This window comes from Enhydra lutris, unplaced genomic scaffold (genome assembly GCF_002288905.1).
Source record: "Enhydra lutris kenyoni isolate GAN:26980312 unplaced genomic scaffold, ASM228890v2 scaffoldscaffold5, whole genome shotgun sequence".
NCBI lineage: Eukaryota > Metazoa > Chordata > Mammalia > Carnivora > Mustelidae > Enhydra > Enhydra lutris.
In genome coordinates this window covers 42,125,591-42,145,178 of record NW_019154089.1, presented here as the reverse complement: position 1 = coordinate 42,145,178, position 19,588 = coordinate 42,125,591, and the positions used below count along the sequence as shown (strand labels likewise).

The window sequence follows — 19,588 nt, the reverse complement described above, 5'->3', positions numbered from 1 at the left end:
AAAAAAAAAATACAAACGGTGTGGCATTGATCATATGTAATGTGGGAAAAAAGATCCCATGATTAAATTTCAAAAATATGGCTCGATACCACTTCTACAGCCAACATGCACATATTTGCATATTAAAGACTCTCAGAATCCCTGAAACTAAGAAAATAAGTAGCCAGTACTTAGAGGGTTTCTCAAATGTGTCTGACCATGGTGGGTCCTTTTTCTTTTTTTTCTTTCATTTTTTTTTTTTTTAAATGTGAAAGTTTTCCTCATCATTTGGAACTAATATTGCTCAAAGAAAAAAAAAGAGATACTTTTATCTATGCTGTTTATAGATAGCTATCTGAAATGCTCACTTCGGTAGCACAAATACTGAAATACAGGTACATAAAGATGATTAAGCTTCACACGGCTGTGTGTGTGCTTATGAATATACATACATGTACATACATGAATAGGTATGGGGGTATATATGTATAATATATAAAACATATATTTTACATAGTGTGTGTATTTTATATATTTCACATATAAATTTACATATAAACATATATATTTATGTATATAAAATTCTTCAAGTGGTAAAGTTAACATTTGTACATTTTAGTGTAAATTGTCCCTCAGACGATGTGAGAAGGGAAGGAATTAGAACCTGGAATGAAGAAATAATTAATTAGAAGGAAAATTAGCATCCTGCCACCGTAGGCTAGGTTGATAGACTATTAGGTGCTTTTCCCCCCCTCTTATTATAGCTACCTCAAAAAATTATGGTTCTTAAAGAGAACTTTATTTTGGATTTTGTAATGATAGTTACAAAACACAATTACTCGATCATATCAATTTCATGATTCTACTCTGAAGTGGAATATTCTTTTTACTACTTGAAAGCAAGTACACAATATTCTGGTTGTAATTCTAAAGATTACATAGAAACTGATTCTCTTTCTTTAAAAAATTTTTTTTAAAAATTTTAATTTGACAGAGATCACAAGTAGGCAGAGAGGCAGACAGAGAGAGAGAGAGGAGAAAGCAGACTCCCCAGTGAGCAGAGAGCCTGGTGTGGGGCTCAATCCCAGGACCCTGGGGTCGTGACCTGAGCTGAAGGCAGAGGCTTTAACCCACTGAGCCATCCAGGCACCCCCTGATTCCCTTTCTAGAAAGAAAGAAACTATATCTCAGTAGTCCTAATGCATCAGTTGACTCCTGTATTTTCAGTGGTTCTCTTGAGTTTGCAAGAACATCCCTTAGAGAGACATGGCAGGAGACAAGATTCGAAGCCCCCATATACTGTTTCAACCAAAAATAGCTCCATTTTATTTCTTTATGTTTAGCTCTCTTACAAGATTTTATTAAAAAAAAAAAAAACGGTATCAATATTGAAATGTTTGAAAGCCATTGATCTTCGATTTTAAATTCATTTCTTTTCCAGAATACATTATGTATCTGTAGGCTACTCCTTTCTTACTCTTCTGGACTTGAACTTTCTCATCTGCAAGCGCTCTAAGGTCTTCCTTACCTTCAGGGAAGGGTGGAGAGTCTTGCTCTATCAGATGGGTTGTATACAATAGCCTTTGGAAGCATGTGATTCTATAAACCCACAGACCTTTTCTCACTCATCAAATGGCCTAATTCCCATTGTTTGAATTCTGTATTTCTCTATCCTAAGTATCTTAGCGTCTGGATTGTCCCTTCAATTATATTATTCAGTGTAAGAAGAAAGATGTCTGTAACTTGCTGACTATAGCATTCACCATTATGTGCTAGGAGCCCATTAAGAATCTTTCAAATTTGGGGGTGCTTAGGTGGCTAATTCAGTTAAGCATCCAACTCCTGATCGCAGCTTAGGTCTTGATCTCAGGGTCCTGAGTTCAAGCCCCATGTTGGGCTCCGTTCTGGGCGTGGGTGCCTACATAAAAACAAAAACAAAATCATTTTAAATGCTGGGAGTGGGGAAATACATGATTTGGAATAAATAAATTATAGTCGTTTGTTATGTTTCATTTTTTAAAGTAGACATTTTACTCCATGGAAAAATTAACATGCAAATGAATATAAATCCAAACAGTGTAATACAGACCTTTTCTTGTTCAAAAATTCTAACTGCTAACTTTGTAACAGATAAAGCATAAAATTATAGTGGCTTAATGATGGACTTTTTTATTTCTTCCTCCCACAACTATCCAGTTAGAATACTTGTTGGGCAGCTTTCTGTGTGATGATTGAGTTAACTGAACCCTTTCCTTTGTGTGGCTCTGCTGTCTTTAAGTACATGGCATACAGTAGAGGCAGAGATAAAAGTGGAGAAGGTGCACCCATTCTACCCTTCTCCACTGTTGATCCAATTCCATTGGTTAAAACTAGTCACGTAGCCTTATGTAGACAAAAGGGGTGGAAATGTTGCATGCCAAGCAGCTGCCTCCTGTCAAGAGCTCTGTACCTGGGAAGCAAGGAGTAGAAGGCTTTGGTGGACAGCATGAGATTCTGCTACGGTAGTTATGCTATTTCTTTCAAGTTGTCTTAGAACATATATTAGCAGGAATATTCTAATTAAATTTCCTACCCCCTATATCCACTATTTCATTAAGGACTCCCAACGTGAAATTATTGGCAGAAGAATGCATATAATTTTTGGTAGTTTGATGCTTCTGGGACAGGGTGTTTAATATTTGATTGAAAGGTATACATTGCTCAGGTTATTACTGTTCTGTTTGTATCATTACTCTTGAGATTAAAAAAAAAAAACACGTAACCTAAAATTGATTATCTTAACCATTTTTTAAGCATACAGTTTAGCAGTTAAGTGTCTTCAACTTGTCATGAAACAGATTTCCATAACTTTTTTATCCTGCAGAACGAAACTCTGTACCCATTAAACAACTCCCCTTATATAGCCCCCTTCCTCCTGCCTGGTAATCACCATTCTACTTTTTGTTTCTATGAATTTGACTACTTTAAATACTTCATAGGTGAAATCTGACAGTGTTTGTCTTTTTGTGGTTTATTTTATACTGGTTTATTTCACTTAGCATAATGTCCTCAAGGTTCATTGATGTTGTAGCCTATAACAGGATTTTCCTTTTTTAGGCTGAATAATTTTTCCTGTATGTATATGCCATATTTTCTTTACCCATTCAACTGTCAGTGGACATTTTGGTTGTCTCCATCTCTTGGCTCTTGTGAATGATGCTGCTGTGAACATGGATAAGCAAATAGGTCTTTAACATCCTTCTTTGAATTATTTTGGATATGTATCCAAAAGTGGGATTGTCACTTCTGGCAGCATCATATGGAAATTGTATTATTAACTTCTTGAGGGGCTTCTGTACTGTTTTCTGTAGCAGCTGCTGCAATTTATAATCCCATCAGCAGTGCACAAAATCTCCAGTTTCTTCATGGGTTCAGCACTTGTTATTTTCTGGTTTTGGTTTTTGTTTTTGGTTTTTGATAGTAGCCATCCTAATGGTTATGAGGTGATATCTCTTTATGGTTTTGATTTTGATTTCTCTGATGTTTAATAATGTTGAGCATCTTCTCATGTGCTGTTGGCTATCTGGATGTCTTCTTTAATGAATTGTCTCTCTGAGTTTTTTGCCCATTTTTAAATCAAATTATTTGATTTCTTGTTGAGTTGTAGGAACTCCTTATATATTCTGGATATTAACCCCCTTTCAGATACCTGATTCACAGATATTTTCTCCCATCCCATGCCATTTCACTCTGTTTATTGTGTCCTTCGATGCACCAAAGTTTTTAAGTTTGAGGTAGTCCCATTTGTCTATTTTAGCTTTTATTGTTTGTGCTTTGGTGTCAAGCCAAGAAATCATTGCCAAGTCCAATGTCATGAAGTTTTTCCTCATGTTTTCTTATAGGAATTTTGTAGTTTAAGGTCTTATGTTTAGGTCTTTATTGCATTTGGAGTTAATTTTTGTGTATGGTATAAGATAAAACTTCATTTTTTTTCATATTGATATCCAGTTTTGCCACTGTCATTTGTAGAAAAAAACTGTTCTTTTCCATTGGGTGGTTTTGGTACCCTTGTGAAAGATCATTTGACCCTTTATTAAAGCAAAGGGCATGCACTTTTTAAACACTTCAGTTGCATACTGTGACTTGTAATTCTTAAAAATTTTTATAGGATAGTACCAATTCCCTCCCAACTGCCGGTATGTTAGAAAGGGCTGTTTTATTTTACCGATTATTCTTTTTCAGATGTTTTTAATTTGGATCTTTCTTTATTGAGAGACCAGATAATGCCAAAAACAATTTGTGTCTAGGTTTAAGTGCATCTCTCTGGGGTAGAAGGAGTGTGACTGTGGATTCAGAAGACAAAAAGGATTTTATTATGTCTTTATTCTTTCTATTGCTGAAACCATATATATACAGACACACACATATAAGTGGAATAATGTGTTGGAAACATATTGGCTCTTTCAGTTCTACCATTTTCTGAGCAAGTCTTTTGGGATGTATGTCTGTGTACTTTGGGAAGGGTTCCTTATAGATCATATACCCGATGGCTTGAGTTTTGCTGATTATTTTAGGTCACTGGAAATTCTGGATGCTGTGATTGGATGGATGTGTTTTGTGAGTATATATACAACATAGTGAGCCCTATAGCCATTAGGTCACAGTGCCCCTCCCATGAACCACAAGAATCAAAAATTATTTTACTCTTACTCTACTCTTTTTAAATGCCTGTCTAAAAACTTTCTAGAAATATTTTTCTCTATAAAGATTAAGTCCATACCTTTCTTTATGATGTCCTCTATCTTCACACTGTTGTTGTGTCTGTCCATGTGCCCTCTCTCCATTTAGACAGTGTCTGTTTTCTCAGTTGACTTGCCAGAAGCATATTTTGGGAACTGGAGAGGGGGCTCTACTCCTGTTAAATGGCACTGCCTCTTAGTAAATTGTGTTAAGAGGTCACAGAAGAACACAGAATAAAACCATCTTATTTAGGGTACCAAAGGTCATGAATGGCAGAGAAGGTCTCTGAGGTACAGAGCAGGAAGAAGTAAGATGATGTCAGGAGTTTTACTGTTCTTGGAGTGCGTCAGACTCATCTTCTGAATTTGCAGTTTCCATCACCTGGAATAGTTTCTCCCAGAGCTCTATCTCCCTTTCTTTCTTCACTCTGGTCTCTGTTGAAATATCACCACTATCCTAGGCACTCTGAAACCCCCTATTGCCTTAGTCTCTACTGCCTGCTTACTCTTCACAGCATTCAACACTAACAGAAATGTATTTGAGCATATGTTTAACTGATTATTTTGTTATGCATCTTCTCCATTAGAATGTAAATCCATTGAGAGAGAGGACCTGTCTTTCTTGTGCATGTCTGCTATAGAGCCTAGAGCAGTGTGAGAGCACTGTAGGAGTTCATGACAAAGAGATCCGAGGACGTAACTGGAAGCAACACATGTTAGTTATTTCGAGTTAATGGTCAAGTTTGGTCAACTGTGGTCTGAAGCCGTAAATTACAGATCTGAGAAGCTGATAGCAGTTTTGAGACTTAGGTGACCACGAGAGGGAGGAGCAATGGCAAAGCACGAGCTGAATCTCAAAGGATGCTAACTGTCTCATGTGTGTGTTTCAAGGTGGTAGATCTGCTGGTATCCATGTGTAGGTCTGCATTGGAATCTCCTAGAAAAGTTGTCATTTTCGAGCCATATCCTTCTGTGGTGGATCCTAACGATCCTCAGATGCTGGCCTTCAACCCCAGAGTGAGTACTGCTCCTCATAGACCCGTCCTGCCCCCCGTAACAGCAGCTGAGGTTTTAGTCCTGCTAGTTTCCCCCTTTCTGTCTAACCCCCTCCCTCATCAGGTCGACCCCTAACCCGTTGTGGACCCTATCCATTTAATAAATACAGTTCCTTTCCCACAAACTTGATTTACTGCTTCCTCCAGTCTTTCCCATATCCTGTTACTTCCCTTGTCCTTTCATCTTTTAAAATCACTTTCAGAACTTCATCTTTATGAAGCTACACCCATTTCATCCTCTCAAATTGCAATCTTTACACGTCCCATTTGCGTGAAAGGAAGGAAAATAGCAGTAATAACTTCATTAAATATTTTTGAGAGTCTAGCGTTATGTAACCTCACTGTAATTTTTAAGGGTTGTGGGTAAAAGGACCGATTTTTGCTTTCTTTTGTATTTTTACTTAATCATCCCTTGCCTTCTCCCCACTCCCCTTCCTCCCCAGTTACCTGAAGGTTAGTGAAAGTTTAGTCCATATTGTTGATCAACTGGCATTTCTTGAGAAAACAATTTTATAAATATTTGTGGAGATGAGGCAGAATCCTTCTGAAATAGCAGAATTCTCAAATTACATGAAAGCTAAAATTGCCTTAGTTTCTATTACTATCCATCTTGAAATCATTCTGTGGAAACAATGGCTATATAAAATGTCCTTGGAAAAGCTTTCCTTCTGTCATAAGTGGCAAGAGTACACAGAGTATACTTAAAGATGAATTATCAGTTAAGTGTGTGATGTCATTCATTTATACACTTACTAGTCATATTCTTTTGGTAACAACCTTTCAATCAAAAGAAAATAAAAGCAAAATGATATTATGAGACTCAAAGTGGATTTTTATATTTTAGAAGGATTCTGTTTTTACTTTATTCATCATGGCTTAATTTTTTTGGTGAGACAAAGAATCAAGAGCCCAATATCTTGTTTATATTTATAGTTTTCCCCCTGTAGGCTAAACATGATTTTATGTACTTATATTAGGATTGGGATTGTTTTCTTCTTTCTTCCTTCTAACTCAGTTATGTATCCTGCATCCTAGAATCATCTTATTAAAGCCTTTCCTTTTTTGTACACAACAGTCTTTCAAATCGACTCTGAAGGGAAATCCACGTACAGAAATAATGTGTTTCTCTAGTAACATGTAGATTGCAAAGGCTTATAGTGAATACTATTTTTTTTCCCCACTCAAACAGAAGAAGAACTATGATCGAGTAATGAAAGCACTGGATAGCATAACTTCCATTAGAGAAATGACACAAGTAAGTATATCATCTTGTGGTCTTGTACAGTTTAGTTTTGCTTGAGTAAAATCATATTTTAAAAATGTCTGAGAGTACTCGCTGTGTAGTGAAATGTAGATTTTTCTATTAGATGGGAGTATAATTAAAGAACTTTAAAAATTAAAAGTGTGTTGTACTAGGAGGTTTTAATTAAATTACATCGTTGTATTGGTGGGCTATCACTGTGACTTTTGGAAGGTAATTGCATGATTATATTCCTAATGTTCTCTGCGACAGTTGGAGTATATGGAGGTATGTTGGACTATCTTAAAGCAAAGGTTAAATCTGGTACCATCTTCCTAGACTGTTCATTATTTTAATGAACACATTATTTTAATGTCAAAATAAAAACAGATATTCTATCAAATATAAATTGTGCATAAATATTTTAAACAACATAGAATCTCAAAACAACTTTGGAGGACACAAGCCTCCCCGAGAGTATGAGTTTCTATTTTTAGCCATTTGGGGAGGCTTGGTGATGTTTGCTGAGCACGGATGGCGGTTTATTATGAAAGTCTAACATACCACTGGGCTATAGTCCAGCTCTTCGAAAAGCACATGCTACTGAATTTTTGAGGCTTTTCCATTGTCAAGAATTTGGAGAGAGGCTTAAAACTCATCAATGATAAGTAGAAATTAATAATCTGTAATTGACAACAACACACATTATGGGTTTGGTTTGCATATGGCGGTTTCAAGGCTTGCACTACGCTACAGACCCTGGAGGCTTATAGTAGTACCCTGGGTCATTTCTGTCTTTGGGGAGAGAGTATTGGACTCCTTCACTCTTGAGGCCCGCAAAACTTCACTGCCACTCCTCCCTTCACCCCTGCCATCGCCACTGCTGTATTTGAAATGTGCTCCCAGAGTACATTTTTACATTTCCGAATTTGAGTTTTGAGTCTTTGGATAGTTATTTATTCAGGTAGTCAAATATTCATCCATTTGTCCGACAAATAGTTTGTGTCAGACAATGGTAAACAAAGAGATCCTTAATTTACAAGTTAGATCATTTGCTTAAAAACCATCATCCTGGCTCGTTGTTTTTCTATGCCCATACTTTTCTGTATTACCTGAATTCCTTTTCAAACAAATATTATTATTTGTATAAGGAAGAGAAAACAATGAAATACAGTTCCACTTGGGGGTAAAATGAACCTATTCCGTTGGCTTACACAAAGTTAAATAAAGATTTTTTAGTCACCAAAGACTTCGGTGGTACTAGGGTGTTTATTATACTATACCCTAGACCCAGATCATTCTCCGATAAAAATACCTACGAAATTCTGACTCTGGGATCAGCTCTCTGCCAAAATTTTCTTCCTTTATTCTGGGTCATATGTAAGCTATTTTAATAGAAGGCAGTGCAGACAATTGAGTGTCAGCCTAGGAAGTCAGAGGCGGGTGTTGTATAATTTGCTCATCAATGATGCGCCCTGTGACCTTGGGCAAGTTGCTTAATTGCTTGACGCTTAGCTTCTTCACTATTAAGGTGGTAAATAGTAACACTGCACCTCCTTCCAGTCTGCACTCCATAGGGATGCTGTCAGGTTCTATTGCATCAAATCCTTTACACCTCTCCAAATAAATATAACATTATACTGTCCTATTTTCTAGAAGGTACTGCCCTGTGGATAGTGGTAAATTGTTACAGACAGATCGCCTTTTGTTTTATGAAAAAGTTAATTGTCTGGGTAAATTCCACTAAGTATTTTGAAAAAAAAGAGGGGGGGCTCTTCTTATGTAAATTTCATCCAGTTTTCTCACGTAAAGCTCTGCACCTAAGTCAGTACCTTCAGATATGAGCGGGAGTAGTAGCTCTCACAAGTTTTGCTTTAATGTTAGTTCAAAGTTAAAAACCGTCATCTCAGAGACAGCGCCTAACACTTGCTAAAGGTGGGGAGAGAGATTTAATTGAAGGACTGCCCTGGGGGAGAGTAAGTGAGGTCACCTCCAAGGAAGACAAAAGTGATAGAGGTTTTTAAAGGGAGAGCAGAGACGGAACAGAAGGGGGCTACAGAGAAGTAAAAATAAGGGGCAGTGGGGAAGCAGAAAATTACAGAAGAGGGATGAGTAGAGAATTCGGAAGGTTAGCAGTGTGGGTGGGTACAAGGGAGGTAACTTTTGTTGTTGGGCACATGCTTTTGCTAGAGCAGAAACTCGGCTGGGGGCCTGGGATCACCTTTAGACGTGGCCTAGGGCGTGGGATCCAGACGAAAGCTGGATTAAGCCTCTTGGAGCTACATGTCTGGGCAAGTCCATTGTGCCACATGAAGTTCAGAGTTCACATCACCTTGGCGGGGTTGGGGGAGAACACGAGGGTAGTCACAGCCACAAAGCTTCTGGGTTTAACTAGATTAGACATACCTGTTCAACCTGATTTTCCTTTTGCATAAAGGAAAAATGAGAAAGGAAAAAAAGGAATTTTTAAGAAAAATCAAGAAGTATAATGACTTTTTTTCCAGGCACCATATCTGGAAATCAAGAAGCAGATGGATAAACAAGACCCCCTTGCTCATCCCCTACTGCAATGGTATAAAATTTTAGTTTTCCTCTTAATGAAAACAGCATCATTTTCTACTGCCTGCTTTAAGGGGAAAAAAAAAGCCTATTTTACAAGACCTGCAATGCTACAGTTCTACAAGCCTATGAGGCCTGGTGATTTTACAGAGTCTTTAATGACTCGCACTTTAATTAAAACTTGTATATCACAAGGGGAAGAAAATGCTGTCCTATGCGCTACGCAGATAAACAATGTATTTGACAGCCGTTTGTCTATCATTTAAAAAAAAAAATGTGATTAGCCGGATTATATGGTGAAGCTGTTTTGGTTCATTTAATTTTCTAGTTAACTGAGGACTCAGCAACAAAACTCAGTTTCAAACACTTATTGAAAAATCTTTCTAAAATGTATGTTGTGTATGGTTCACTTCCTTAACAAGAACAGTATAAATTTGATGAAATCTTTGTTTGGCGACTGCAGATGTGTTCGGAGTGAGCCTGGTGAGGGGCATAGTCAGCATGGATCCAAGGAAGGCTAGTTGAGAACGGGAGAGCGGGTTGAGAAGGCCTCTCCTACCACACCTGCTTCAAAGCCTTTGCCCTCTGGTTTCTAACTTGCAAAATGAAAACAATAGTGCCTACTCCCCTTACCTCTGAGGGTTTTATGCACATACGTCTTTGAAGTCACTGAAAACGTAAAGACTGTGAAATTCACCACGATTATACATTTATACAAGTGTAAAGATTATAAGTGATTGGTCTGAATGAGATTTATTCTATGCTACAACTAGGAAGTTTTTAAAAATTATGGAAAGATGGGCAAAGGAGAAAGAATGATTCTGGTTACTTAACTTTCATTTAGGATTTTACAATAAACATTTAGTCTAATAAAACTTTAAAAAATTAGATTTGGAAGTCTTCCTTCTTTGTATCCATAATGATCTATTATTAAAATTCTGTTTGAATAGAATAACAGAGTTTTCATTGTAATTTTTTACATTCTCACATGAAATCATATTCAGAATGAAGGTAAAAATCTCAAATATATAATCTCTTTTTTTTTCCTGCCCCTGTAGTCAGCCTCGTTGTTAACTTTAATTATTTGTGATCATTTCCTTCAGCTTGTTAGTCACTTTTTCAAGGAGAAGAAAATCTACAAAACTGTTTTGTTAGAGTTTTCCCTAGTTATTATTTTCTGTTCTGAAAAACATAAAAATAACTAATTCTTTCAGAAAACAATGTAATTTTTTCAACCTCAGTGTCTAAATATGGTGAATAACAGTTTGTGTATATATCACCATATATATCAGCACAAAGATCTTCAAATATATAAAGAAAGAAAAAGATCTTCACAGGAACTCGTTCTTAATGAGACAGTGTAGGGAAGAGCCAAGCAAGCTGATGTATCTAAGCTTTGCATCTCGACGATCATCCTTTGAAAGTATGTTTAGAAATGTTTATTTGCCGATATCTGAGGTCGTAATGATTAAAAATCATTATCTGTTAGGTTTTAAGGGACTACTTCTTCCTTCTCAGATTAAAATATTGTCTTCTTTGTTACATAAGCTCTTTAAATTATTTCAGGAACCAAAGCAAAGGGATGTAATTAAGTAAAATGGTTACTCAGTTTAGTTAATGTCACGGCAAACGTAAGGTCCGATCACTTGCCAACTAAGGGAAAAAAACATTAAGTATATTTGGCATATATTTGTGACTGATGGACTATTTTAATTAATTTCAGGGTTATTTCAAGTAATAGGTCACATATTGTGAAACTGCCAGTTAACAGGGTAAGTTGTTTTTTAACATATACATACAGAAATGGGAAGAGTCCTGACTGGTTGGGAGAAGTGACCCCTGTGATTTTTTAGGCAGCCTCTCCAGGAAATTGAAGTAATCCCAGGTTAGGCCTAATTCTTCAGTTTGAAATTACCATATGTTCACCAGCTCCAAGTTGTCCCAAGAAATCAAATTCACATTCAGGCTGCTGCCCTGAACTTTTAAGTAAGTAAAAGGGTCAGTATGAAATTGTTTAGATATTCCACCAGTGATAGGAAGAATCAGGAGTTTGACCAGAAAAAAGGTAATGTGCTTTTTATCATTGTCAGTTTCTTGTCGGCACAGCCCCTCTTTTCCACAGAGGAGAAGATACTGCCTTATCGGCTTAATACACTTAGAAAATAAAGGAAAAAGCTAATGGGCTCTGATTTCAATTATGATTGAAACCAAAGAAGAGCCGTATCCAAAATCTCAGCTCGCTTGTCTGTGAATCTCTAAGCCGCGAGATTTCCTTTATATTGTACTCCTATATAAGTATTTTCCTAAGTGAAAGGGCAGCAATTAGAAAATTTTGTCAGGCCACTAATTCAAAAGATTCTGTTTTAATTTCTTTCCATGAACAAAGGGGGAACTATGCGTGAATGTAGGCAATTTACAGTTTTATAAATGTATGCAAATAAAGCGTGATGATGATAGTTTTTGCAATTTTAAAATCTTGAACTAACTTTTCTTTTCTGCTTAGCCAACTCAGATATTTCCCCAGTTGAATAGCTAGTGTATACTTAGGGAATTCAATAATAAAAGTCTTAAAAAGAAACATAATGAGGAAGGCAGATCTGCTTGGACATGATTACAGAGTGTATTCCAAAGATAAATATAAATGACTTTGGATTGTCTGTGTCCTGTTCCTTTTCCATTAGCCTAAAAAATTACCCTTCATATCAGCAACTCCATATGATAGATCATTTAAGCAGGGTTTTTTTTTTTTTTTTTTAAATGAATGGTCCTGCTAATGTAAGTTAGTATGGCTTGAATCTCAATTAATTCTTAAACCAGTAAAATTTGAAACTGTCATCAGTCTGGTTATATGTTAATTTTGACATATTTTCATTTGTCATTATTTTAAACGGCAGCAACTGAAGTTTATGCATACTCCACATCAGTTCCTTCTTCTCAGCAGTCCACCAGCCAAAGAATCTAATTTTAGAGCTGCTAAAAAACTCTTTGGAAGCACCTTTGCTTTTCAGTGAGTATGGCTTCCTGTTGATGGGGGTATGTCTCTACCCCAGTCTTCCAGAAATGTATGGGGAGGAAAACATTCTTTTAGTACTTGGCTATTAGCCCTGAGTAGTCCACTGCCTGATACTTGACTTGGAAATTCAAGATTTCGAGAAGGTACATGACTGATCATATTGTGGCCACTTTCGAAGATTATTAATGTTTTGTTTTATTTTGTCCTTCCCCTCCTCTGTGTTTTAGTGGCTCACACATTGAAAACTGGCACTCTATCCTGAGGAATGGTCTGGTTGTTGCTTCTAATACTAGACTGCAGGTAAATTTTCTGAATGCTTTAACAAGACCATATATTCTTTAGTGTTAGAATTCAGTAAGCAATCCTGGTGCTTTTTTATTACGTGAGAAAGGGGAAGCCAGTGGGCTTTAAAAATTACATAGAATTTCTAAAAGGCAGAAGTAATGTTCATAAAATAACTGAAGCAGAATTGACCAACACACCATCCGGGGATGAAGAGGAAAAGAAATTGAATTCCCTATGAGAAAACAATAAAATCACTTTGAATTTCAGTAGAAGAAAATTATCATGCAGAAAGTAAAACCGTGCAAACATTCTGTCTGCTAATTCAACGCAGATTTCTTGAGCACTGCCCCAGAGTGGGGTACTTTAAGAGGAGGTAAGGTAGGGCTAAGAATCAGCAAGAGGGAGATTGGACACCAAAGAGCCATCTGCTGCCTGCTTCATGGTCTCCGGGGCAGTGCTGGGAGTCAGCGGGATATCATGGATATCCCTCATGGGGTATCCCTCATGGGGTATCGTGGATATAGCGCTCATCTTTATTTACGCCCGTTGCCTTCAACACCCCACTTCACTCTCATTCAGCTGATTTTCATCTGATGATGGACAGAGGTCAGAAAATGAGATGCTTAATCCTGTCACCTGTGCTGGATCCCACACGCCGATGACAGTTGAAATGATACAGTTAAATGTAAATGTCCATAAACACACACTTACTGAATTAGTATTAAGTCCATGCTAAATAAGGTCCAGGGGCCCTAGAACGTGGAAGTGATGAGAGAGAGTTTAAATTGTTCTGAGTAGTTTCTTAGATCAGTCGAAGAGTTTCCGCTAATGAAACTGTTAACCTGAAAGTTTAGAGGAGGTAAGAATGGGATGACAGTGTTGTACAGTGAAACTCTGAATAGGCTACTTTGTTGATGAACTAGCATGTGTGTCCTAATCAAAGCTCTGTTGTGTATATTCAGCCTGTTTTGTTTTTGATATTTTGGAGTCATTAACATAAAAACCTATGCTAGTACATGATAATTGACTGTCTTTGTCATGGGTCGGGTAGAAAACCTTTATCAAGGATATTTTCTCTGGCTATCACTTTTCATCTATCAACTCACTGAATGTTGAAGACAAGGATATTAGTAGTACTGTTTTCACATTAGATCTTAGGAAAGAGCTTTATTGTTTTCTGAGAGTTAATCCTCCCAACATGAGACTGATTCCTTTCTTTTGTAAAATATTCCCCTTTGAAACCATTGACTGTCCACTTTCTGTCCCCTTTCTTCCCCTTTTAGCTCCACGGTGCAATGTATGGGAGTGGAATCTATCTTAGCCCAATGTCAAGCATATCTTTTGGTTACTCAGGTAAGCTCCTGTTTCATTTCTAACCTCAAGTGTGTGAGGTTTTGAATTTTCTTAATGTGTATCAAGTAACTGAAGCTTATTTGATACATTTGCATTTAATTCATTTGATTCATATCAGAAGCAGAAACAAAGCTCACATGTCAGGGTGAATTTAGAATACTTACCCTAATATGTAAAGCGGAATATGTGATTTTTTTCAATGTCAGAATTAATTTCCATTTTGTTCAGTGGTTTCTACCTTCATTCCCTCCACAAGTAACTATTGAGAATGTGGTATGTGCAAAGCATTCTGTAGAACACAGACTACTCATCTATAGTAATTCACTGTCCTGGGTTGTAACTCTGCACCATGCCAACCTCTTCTCTTTTTTTATTGTATATTGTATAAAGATATTTTGAACAGTGTGGGGAATTTAAGATTAGAAAAATACCCTCAAAATTATCCTACTTATTGACATCTTTTTGTTGGGTGATATTGTATGAAAAAATTATTTTGGAAAAAATTGAAAGCATGTGCTTGAGAGGAGCCTGGTAAATGCAAAATATGGAAAGAAAGATCACGGAATTATTAGCATTCTTTATCCTCAGGTGGTACAATTCGGCTGATTTCTTTACACTTTTAAATTTGTGGAAATATGTTTCCATAATCAGTGTGATAATTTTTTTAGATCAATAACTTAATGTATTTAAACATAAAGTAATTATGCTCACTATACAAAGTTGAAGGAAAAAAAAAAAGAAATTGAAACTGCATAGACCTGTGTAAGGTAACGAATGGAATTTTTTTCTCCTTTCCCCCAGACTTAGTGTTCTCTGTATTTCTCTTCAGACCTGTAAAGTTTTTGTATTCATACATCTGCATATATAGTTGGTTTTGCTTATGTGCTCATGTGTATGTGCGATTGTATGGTTATATTACATAGTCTCCTGAAGTTGGTGGTGGTGCCTGCTTAGTAAGTCTTAAGATGCTCTGTTATACAAAAGGATATCTTGAGAGTTCAAATCACCAGGTAAACATTAACCAGGCCAGTATAATTCTGCCTAAGTTCATGCTCTTTCAACCACAGCAAGTTGTTTCTCAGGGTTCTACCCCAAACTTTTCCAGAACGCATGTCCTAGGAACACCAGGTGGACTTTGTAGGCCTTTTTTGACCCAGCTTCAGAAGTCACATAGTAGCACTTCCCACATATGTCATAGGTCAGAGCAGTCACAAACCCCTGCATCTTTGAGGGTTGGGGAATTAGGCTTCATTCCCGAAGGAAAGAGTGACAAAATCCCATTGTAGAAGAGCCTATGGCTTAAGAAATATTGTTGCAACAATCTTTGAAAAAACAATATGCCAAAATAACACAGGAAATAAACACCGGGGGATGCCTGGGTGACTCAGTTAAGCGTCTGCCTTTGGCTCAGGTCATGATCCTAGGATCTTGGGATTGAGTCTGGCATTGGGCTCCTTGCTCTGCCAGGAGCCTGCTTCTCCCTCTGCCTGCCCTTTTCCCTGCTTGTGCTCTTTCTCTCTCTCCGACAAATAAATAAATAAAATCTTTTAAAAAAAGAAAGAAAGAAAAGAGAAACACCAGGAAGAATAAGATAATAAAGGAAACAGAATGATACAATTCAAAGGAAAAAACAAATTAAAATCAGCATAAATCAGTTTCTGAATCTCATTAAAATGTAACACAATAAAAAACTAAAATAAAACCAGTTCAAGAAAATACATCCTCGGGGCGCCTGGGTGGCTCAGTGGATTAAGCCTCTGCCCTTCAGCTCAGGTCATGATCTCAGGGTTCTGGGATCCAGTCCTACATCGGGCTCTCTGCTTAGCAAGGAGCCTGCTTCCTCCTCTTTCTCTGCCTGTCTCTCTGCCTACTTGTGATCTCTGTCAAATAAATAAATAAAACCTCTTAAAAGAAAAAAAAAATACATCCTCAGCATTGATAAGGAAAAACATACCAAGTCATCACATACTGTGAAGTAGCTTTCCGTAGTTGGCTTTCAGGCTGCAAGTGTAGGGGGTGGAGAGCAGCACAGTCCTGCTGAGGATAACAGACTTTACCTTTCTCCCAGAAGCACGTGGCTGAAACCCTAGGCCTTGTTCTCAGCTTGACCCTCTCGACCTTTGCAACTTTGGAAGTATATTTCTGACTTGGAAAGAGTTATATTCATACCGTCTGCAGTTTATTCTTTCTCATCGAACCCTTATGGAAACAGCAACAACAACAGAAAATCAACCTACTTCTCAATTTCTGGACAGTAGATGGGCATTTCCAAATAAAGCATAGAAAAATACTGATCTCTTCTAAAACAGATATGAATCTTACTTCTGTTTGTCTAAAATCTGTCACAGTAAAAAGTCATGGCATTAACAGAGTAAGCTAAAACTTGTGAGTATCATAGACAAAGGAACTTGTGTAATTTTTCCTTTTTTAGATGATACAGTAAATTCTACACAGAATTAAATACAGATCAACAATTCACGAAGTTAAGTTTCAGCGTAAATGTATTTTTCTGACCTTGTTCACATTTCCCACTCCTCACCTTCTCCTTCTCCTAACCAGATAGTAAAATGAAAGTTTAAGCTCTACCAGCCCTGTAAAAGCAAATTTTAAGAATTTTCTAAATATATCAGTTTTGTGCAAGTTTCCTATCCCTGTTTTCAGTACAAAGAAAACCAAGCTGGCTTGTCTGCATTTTCACACTCTCAGGACCTCCCAAAACCCACTGACTTTCCAGGTCATAGCCGCTGCTCCTTCTGGAGCCCAGCGTGGTCATCTGTGGCCGATGCAATGTCTTCACCTCCGGTAGAACTTTGCGATGCCAGTGGATTGTATTTTAAGGTATCACCCAGCTTTGTCCCTCAGTTACAATTCTGCTGGTGTTTTTCAGGGATGAACAAGAAGCAGAAGGTGACAACCAAAGACGAGCCGGCGTCCAGCAGTAAAAGCAGCAGTGCATCACAGGTGTTGTAGCCGCTCGAGGGGCTGATGTGCTGAGTGAGCTCCCGCTTCCTTAGCCAGCAGGGCTTCCATAAGCACTTGGGCTTCTTAAGTCTGCAGAATTATCTTGAATGGCCATTACCCACAAAGCCATAAAACTGACCCTGAAATGTGATAATCAAAACACCTTTATGCAGTAAATGTTCAGCAAGTATTTATTAAGCTCCCATCACAATGGGAGAGATTCCTAGGCAGTGGACTGTAGTGACAAATCAAAAATCGAACCAAAAACAAGAGGAATTTCTCGGGGAGCCTACATCCTATTGAGTGGCTATGGATAAATTAAATGTATGTTTAGAGAGGAAGAATGCTAGATGGTAGAGAAAAATGGAGAAAAGTCAGGGAAAAGGGCTGTAGAATACTGTATGTCGAATCATCCCAGGTGATTATGTGGAGGCCTATGGACAGTGAGTACATGAGCCATATGGGAGAAAGAACATTCCAGACAGAGAAAAGACCAAGCATAAATCCCTTGTTATTTCAGTGGAACCAGCCATTCTGGACAAGTGAGAAATCTACTTAATGAATAATGTGATTTTGAATTGGGTGGGGGGAACTACAGCTAACTTAATATCTAAAAACAAACAAAACTACAGATATTCTCCATGAGATTTTCCTGAAACTTCTGCAGCTTAGTTAATGGTGCTGTAAAAAATGGTCTGGTTTTGAGTAAGTTAGATGATCTGGAATAACTGATTGTAGAGTTTGAAAAGACCATGCAATTTTAATTTTGTTTCCCTTGAAATGAGGATGCCAGACTTCCAGTAAAAATAAATTTGAGTTCTAATTCTATGATGTGAGGCTGTGAAACTTTAATTGAGCATTTTTAGTTCACTTATCTTGAGACTGATTTAATAATGACTATGTACAGAAATTAAATGATACAACAAATATAACTTGACATTAAGAAAGAATTCAAGGATATTGCTGCTAGTCTACATAGGCCTTTTTTTTTTTTTTTTTAAATCTGAAGCTATCTTAGTGGCTATTATTTTTTAATGATGATTAGTTCTTTTCTCACTTGAGCAACTGCCCTATGTTCACTCTGATTTTTAAATTCTTTTGGAATTTAGTCACAGAAAAAAGGGCAGCAGTCCCAATTCCTGCAAAGCCGTAACTTAAAATGCATAGCCTTATGTGAAGGTAAGTTGAAAGTTTCACAAACCTCATAGTGTTAATTCTCTATATTATCTGTGTTTAAGAATTCGACTATATTTCCAGAATGCTCAAAATGGGTTAGTGAAAACATTGCATTATTCCCTGTGACCTTCTCTAAGGGCACAGATGGAAAACAGGTACAATAGAGATCATAAAGGTGAAAAACAAAGCAGAATTGGCAAGAATTCAGACAGTGCTGTATTTTATTCTTGGCAGGTATCTCAGAATGGTAATTATATTTTTCTGATCAAGTATTGCTAATCTCTTTTGTGAATATGCCGCCTTCCTCTTTAAGTTGGTTTTTGAATGTATAATACTGTGAAAAATGTGAAAGATGAACCAAGCACTAAGAGGAGAGCCCAATAGGTCTTTCTGCTTCTACACTGACATTATTCCTCTATTCTAAACTTGCGGTAGACAGATCGATAGGTGATTTGCTAGATCGTATACTTTTCCTTGTTCTTGCCGTAAAATCTAACCTTGACTAAAAAAAACTGGTGCTGGGAGTTCAGTAGGCACCATTAACTGTCTTTTACGTAGTCAACCCTTGATAGTTAATATAGGACACGAAGTTGCTTTCTACATAGTCCCCAAGTCAGGAACTGTTTGCTTTTGATACTATACAGGTGATTCCCTTCCTGTTGTTACACTGATGGTGTTTAAAACATAAAATTGTCACATGACATTTCATTGTATTTACTTAACACTTTTGATAGCTTATAAGGTTAAACATTTTTCATGTGTGTTTATGCATGTACTTTGTGCTTTTAGATTTCTAAGAGGAGGGATAGAGTAACTTAGAATAAAATCATTCTTTAATTTTATCTTCCATTTACAGTCATCACCTCACCTGACCTGCACAAACATGGAGAGATATGGGTCGTCCCAAATACTGATCATGTCTGCACACGATTCTTTTTTGTGTAAGTGTAAAGGTTCAAATCTGTATGTTACTGTCTTCTCCATGAATGAGATAGTGACTACATTATTATTTGGTCGCTTTAGCTGCCAGTAAGTACCAGACAGGTAGTTTCTCATCATCTGAATGTTTCTGTTTTATTTTAATGAGCTGTAAAAAACAGAGGGGGTATTTAAAGGCTGTTAACTTAGAAGTGAAGAAAAACTTTGTCTCTTTAACGATCTATGTGTGCATATATATATGTATGTGTATGTATGTGTAGACAGACATACACCTATAGATAGATGTAACATATACACACACGCACACATA

At 37.1% G+C, this 19,588-nt stretch overlaps 1 protein-coding gene across 2 annotated transcripts in view; it reads left to right on the top strand.

Annotated features, from left to right (window-relative positions):
• Positions 1–19,588, top strand: part of LOC111140944 (poly(ADP-ribose) polymerase family member 8) — a 199,040-nt gene that overhangs the window by 167,690 nt on the left and 11,762 nt on the right. For both annotated transcript variants that reach the window (XM_022493215.1, XM_022493214.1), the window contains exons 17-26: positions 5,589–5,714; positions 6,942–7,007; positions 9,497–9,564; positions 11,275–11,323; positions 12,446–12,558; positions 12,792–12,864; positions 14,133–14,202; positions 17,090–17,163; positions 18,273–18,342; positions 19,196–19,280. In XM_022493215.1, coding sequence (XP_022348923.1) covers positions 5,589–5,714; positions 6,942–7,007; positions 9,497–9,564; positions 11,275–11,323; positions 12,446–12,558; positions 12,792–12,864; positions 14,133–14,202; positions 17,090–17,163; positions 18,273–18,342; positions 19,196–19,280 — 794 coding nt within the window. The remainder of the gene's footprint in view (positions 1–5,588; positions 5,715–6,941; positions 7,008–9,496; positions 9,565–11,274; positions 11,324–12,445; positions 12,559–12,791; positions 12,865–14,132; positions 14,203–17,089; positions 17,164–18,272; positions 18,343–19,195; positions 19,281–19,588) is intronic.